This window comes from Adiantum capillus-veneris, chromosome 24 (genome assembly GCF_014529385.1).
Source record: "Adiantum capillus-veneris isolate H3 chromosome 24, ASM1452938v2, whole genome shotgun sequence".
In the NCBI taxonomy this organism is placed as follows: domain Eukaryota; kingdom Viridiplantae; phylum Streptophyta; class Polypodiopsida; order Polypodiales; family Pteridaceae; genus Adiantum; species Adiantum capillus-veneris.
The window spans coordinates 67,263,670-67,269,038 of NC_140954.1; the positions used below are offsets into that span (position 1 = coordinate 67,263,670).

The following is a 5,369-nucleotide window of genomic DNA, read 5'->3' on the forward strand; positions in this document are numbered from 1 at the left end:
TCCATACAATGTGCACATACAATGGTAATTTCTTTCTAATACAACTTCCCGCGCTCTAATGGACAAAAAACTTAAATCTTTGTAGCCTTCTATAGCCTTTGCTTTCCACAGACCCAAACACTTTCTTTAATCTCACTCATCTTGCTCACCCTCTACATCAATTGCTCAATCTTATCAAGGAGTCCTAGCAATTTCTGGAAAGTTCGTCATGCCCAAATGTCTTCTGCTTCTGATACACCAAGGTCCAAAAGGCAACATTATATATCTCAAAGGCTTGATAATGATGCTGGCTGACTCATTGAACTCGGAAATGGTAGAAGTTGCGTTGCTGCTCGTACCACACGAGACGCTTTGCTGACCTTCCTACTTGGCTCTGTTGAAAGTGGGAGAGGCACCAATAGCGGCACAGGTTCACTTGTGGGATGAACAAACACCAGCCTCAAAGCATTCACACAGGAAGCAGAACAAAAAAATTGAAAAATCTGACAGCACTACTTCTGTCCAATGCGACATGGGCAATCAGTTAGCACATCCAATCTCAGCTGCAAGGTTTAAAGCTCGACCAGCAGCCCGCACTTCCCGTTGAGAAGTGATTTACAATGTTTTGATCCAGGGAGGAGGGGGGGGGGGGGGGGGGAGCCTGCCTGTTTCCAGGTGGGTGCGGAATACGAACCTACACCTTCTGCACAAATGAGAATCAGCCGCCATAGCAGGCCCCTGCAGCATTGTTGCCTTCCGCGCAGCCTGAACACCCCCTAATACAGTTAAAGCTGGCATTATATATACCGAAGGCGTGATCATGCTGCTGGTTGACTCATTTACATCAGAAATGGTTTTGAGTGTTGTACATAGCACATGAGACACTTTGCTGGCAGTGCTACTTGACTCTCTTGAAAGGTACCAGTACCAGTCCCTATTGAATGTTGTACAGGTTTTGAAACAAAGATGAGGAGTCATCTGATTTGAGTAATTCCTGGTTCAGAGCCTTTCCTGCTGCCACACACATTAGTTAAACAGCAAACTCAAATTTTCTCTTTCAGAAATTTCTGCTCATTGCCGGACGTACTTCAACTTCACACCTTCCCCTTGGCTGCCTTTTGCACTTCTTCGTACTCAAAATGGTCCCTTTTAAGTACTCTCCCAGATTTTAATCACCTTAACCGAGCTCCTTCAGCTGGCAGCATACACGACTTGGCAAGCCCACAAGCAGACCATAATACAGCTACATGCCGTACATAAGAAGTTGCAGCTCCTAGCAGCCTTTGAAGTATATGGGCATAATAGATTAAGCTGTGAGTACACGTACCAGAAGGGACAAGTTGGCACTGAATGCAGTCGGAAAAACACGCTAATGTCAGAAGCTTTCATACTTACACAGTAACATGAGTATCACAAAGATCAAATCAAGGCCTTGAAGTTCCTTCTTGGGACATTCAATTTGGCTTCCAGCCTACTTGAAAATGTAGGATTGGCATCTCAACCAGTGTGTCGAGTTGATGCTTGTCCAGTGCACACACGACCCTGGTTAGCTTGCAACCTCCTTTAAAAGGGTATCAAAGGGTATTCATTGAAACCGGAGACCAGTGCACATCGAAGCCGGTTCAGTGCACAACAAAGACACCTTGAACCAGAATGTATCGAGGTCAGTGTCTTGCAGTTGACTTATCACAGGATCACCTGAAACATACATCCATAGTTAAAATGTCAATTGAGTACCTTGTAAATTGTTGAAAAAATACGCAATACAAAGCAGTACTTGGCTGAGTCAGCATGGGGCACAGGACATTTTGAGCTCACCTGGCAAATGTCTTCTGACGAGTTTTTTGTGTTTGATATTCTTTAAAGAGGAAACTACACCTGCAAATACTATGTACAAGGAACAACCACTCTTCAATGTAAATAACATCTGCGGAGTAACAACTGTCAAATTTCAGGTGAAGCAACTGGGCAGCCTCATATTAAAGGGAGTAACAACTGTCAAATTTCAGGTGAAGCAACTGGGCAGCCTCACATTAAAGACACGTACCACTTACAAGAAACTACTCCTCTTACTTGTAGATACTGACTATGGACCACTTCGTCAAACAAATGTCATGCTTCATGTGGACAGCTCCAAACGAAATGTACAGGCCATGGCAAGTATCGTCAAGTTAGAATCCATTTTGTCGACATAACACTAATGAGGACCATGTGATTAGCAAAGGCACCAACCCAAACACTGAGGAGATAAAACCCACCACCACATCTCTACTTCATAAAAAAGAATGGCTGTAAGATTGGTTTAATACACCACATCATGCACTTGATAAACTACACAAGAAAATTAATGTTTTCATATTCACACTTTGAATGAAGTTACTTCCACCATCCATAACTTTAAAGCTTCAAAGAAGGCTATTCCACAGCGAGAAGTCTCAACACCAAGTCTCAACACCAAAACAGAAACGCTCAGATAGCTTCATATAATAAAACGTTGGGAAGTGCATTTGATTTTACACCCCAAATATACATCTTTTTAACATTGAAAACAAGGTACCAGTTTGTACATTAGCAAGGTCTACTCAAGCCTTGAACAAACACTGCACAGCAAGCCTTAGCTTGGCTAGGTACATCACCTTATACAAGAATCTGAACAAAAGTTAAATAAAACTCACTCTCCATTTTTGGAAGGGTTTACAAAAATTATTTCTTTGTATCTCTGTGATTTCTTTGAAAAACCAAAACGAAATAGGTGGAAAACTGAGCATGAATGAACACATGCTGAAGGTGAAGATTGAGTGAATCAACCGGTTAGTTACAAGCAGTAATTCCGTTAGGCTTGGGGGCAAATCAGTCTCAACTTCTCTTGCTCACCAGAGAGGAGCTTTGATGCAATATTAGCCACCCTTTCTCTCATCGCTCTCATCACGAACAATTTTCTGGTATCTGCACTCTGCAGAGCAGAATGGCTGATCACCTCTGCATGAAAAAAGAAATAATATTATTGGGACAATCCTCCTCAGATTCAGCCTGTTCAAATGGGCAAATATGACCGATACATACCTGTACATGAAAACATCCTTCCCAAGGTGGAGAGATCGGCCGCACAAATTGCACATTTTTAAAAAGCCTGAAGAAGACCTTACAAGACTTCTGGAACAAATAGGTGGTGAAGCAGTGGAAAAAATTGACTGATGAATGGTATCCTCTACATTCAAGCCCGAGCAACACCAAGATTGTTCTTCAGATGAATAAACATATACTTCTCCTTTATGAGAATGCATGGGCAGAGTCTGACCAGGAGCATCCATCGAAGTACAGTTAGACTCTTTGTCATGAACACTGGCAGACGGGGCAGAGAACAAGTCGACCACATCCTTGCTAGGATTGGCATGGACTTTACAAGGCACTGAAGAGACATCAGCAGCCATTTTGTCTACCTTCACACTGTTCCCAGGGATAACCGAAGCCTTGGGTGAACTGGCCTTGCAAAAAACACTCTCCACATCCTCGTTCAGTTGCATGCAGAAACCTGTCGTTCTGAGAGGAGAGATGTCAGCATCCAACAGCCGATCTTCCATATCCGCCTGCAAGTTAACATGCAGACCTTGCTCTTGAAATGGAAAGACCTCATAATTCATAGGATCATGATCATAAGTTTTGGCAGGCCAAGCTGTCACCACTTTGGAGGGGCTGCTGCTAATAGTATGATGTTTGCTTTTAACCGAAGCTTCAGCAACAATGCCAAGGCCAGTGCCAACATCTTCCTCGCTAGTGCTTTTGGCTGCAAGCAAGCTCCCTAACCCAGAGCGGAGCGACCTTGCCACTACCTGCTGCTTATCATGGGAAGACAGAACAGCAGATGACTCTAGGACAGAGCGAGGACTCTCACACACATCAACGGGGGGCTTCTTCTCGGGTTCCACTTCGAAGCCAATGATTATCTTGCAAGGAGAACATAATGCAGGACCCGTTACCTGCTGCGGCTTATTGCAAAGAGTTGTGTCGTTATCTGAGTCTTCACAAGGAATGAGAAGTGATCTGCTGCTGCTGGTGCGAGGAAGGCATGGGCCTTTGCCAAGCATGTTCCTCCGGTTAAGGAGACTGTGAACTGGGAGCAGGGAAGAGCAAGCGCCTGTGTGCAAACCTAGGTCCGGAAATGGGCTTAGAGCTTGAGCATTCTGGGTGTGTAGGTGTGTGTGTGTGTGTGTGTGTGTGTGTGTGAAAGAGAGAGAGAGAGAGAGAGAGGAGAAGCGAGTGCCTGCGTGCGCGGTGTGTCTGTGTTAAGTGCGCCCGTGAGCTTGTGATTATTGTGGCTTTGTGCACTCGTCTGTGTTTTCCTTTCCAAGCTTGAGATAGGAGCTTGCGTGGTGCACAGGCAAGGGAGAAGGGAGAAGGGCGCGGGCAGACGGCCTTTTAACTCCTAAGTCCTGGTTCAAAACACGATGACGGGTGAACTGCCGTCAAATCGTCGTCAAATATAGCGGACCCGCCCGTTTGTCGTCACCTGCCCGGCCGGCGGGGCCCACCTCCTTATTCCCTCTGCTGGCCCCACTCACCACGCGTCACTCTCACGGACCCCATGCGTCATTCACTTCCCAAAAGCCTATTTTTTATTCCATTTTCCTTTATATTTTATTTGTCCACTTTTTTGTCTCGATATGTGCTTCCGACTTTTCAAACAGAGAAGTTCCTGAATCCTTGTTCAAGTCCCTTTTGAAGGTTCACAGTTCACACGCGAAAAGTGTAAATTGTTTGTGGGCCGAGCGTGTTTGACAGATAGTCTGTATGTTTGTGTGTTTGGAGAGAGAGAGAGAGAGAGAGAGAGTGTGTGTGTGTGTGTGTGTGTGTGTGTGTGTGCCTGTGCTTCGTCCTTTTCTAGGCTCAAATGAGTTATAGGACTTATCCATGATTGCAATCCAGAAGCAGTGAAGACAGATGGGGCAAGTGGATCCAAAGAGAACGAGACCATCACGAGTGTCGGAGGAGGCAGAGGCAGGTATCGGGGGGGTATTGGTCAGGGTAGAGACAGATCTGACTTTGGTAAAAGGAGCCTTAATTGCTATACTTGCAAAAAATATGGCCATTTTGCAGCTCAGCGTCTGGAAGCTGCCAAACCAGAAGGGTCTGAATAGAAAACACATGAACCTATGCCTGCAAGGGCAATGACAGAAGTAGAGGTGTAGTCATTGAAGCGATTCCAGAAGAACCTGAGAAGAAGCAAATTGTTGAAACCAAGAAGTGGGAACATCAGAGAGCCACATGAAAGGCAAAAGGCAAAGGGAAGGTAGTTGATGAATGGCAAGAACAACAAGAGCTGGTAGCCATTATTATAGAAAATTTGGTAGAGAAAATGCCAGAATAGCCAGAATGTTCAACTACTAGGATAC

General features: G+C 44.9%; 1 protein-coding gene across 1 annotated transcript; it reads right to left on the reverse strand.

The window, feature by feature from the left end:
• Positions 1-2,427: 2,427 nt before the first annotated feature.
• Positions 2,428-4,377, reverse strand: LOC147426523 (uncharacterized). Its single transcript, XM_086498645.1, has 2 exons — positions 3,043-4,377; positions 2,428-2,958 (listed from the first exon to the last, which is right to left on the reverse strand). The coding sequence occupies exons 1-2, from the start codon at positions 4,062-4,064 to the stop codon at positions 2,877-2,879; spliced, it is 1,104 nt and encodes a 367-aa protein (XP_086354771.1). The 5' UTR covers positions 4,065-4,377; the 3' UTR covers positions 2,428-2,876.
• Between the last annotated feature and the right edge of the window lie 992 nt (positions 4,378-5,369).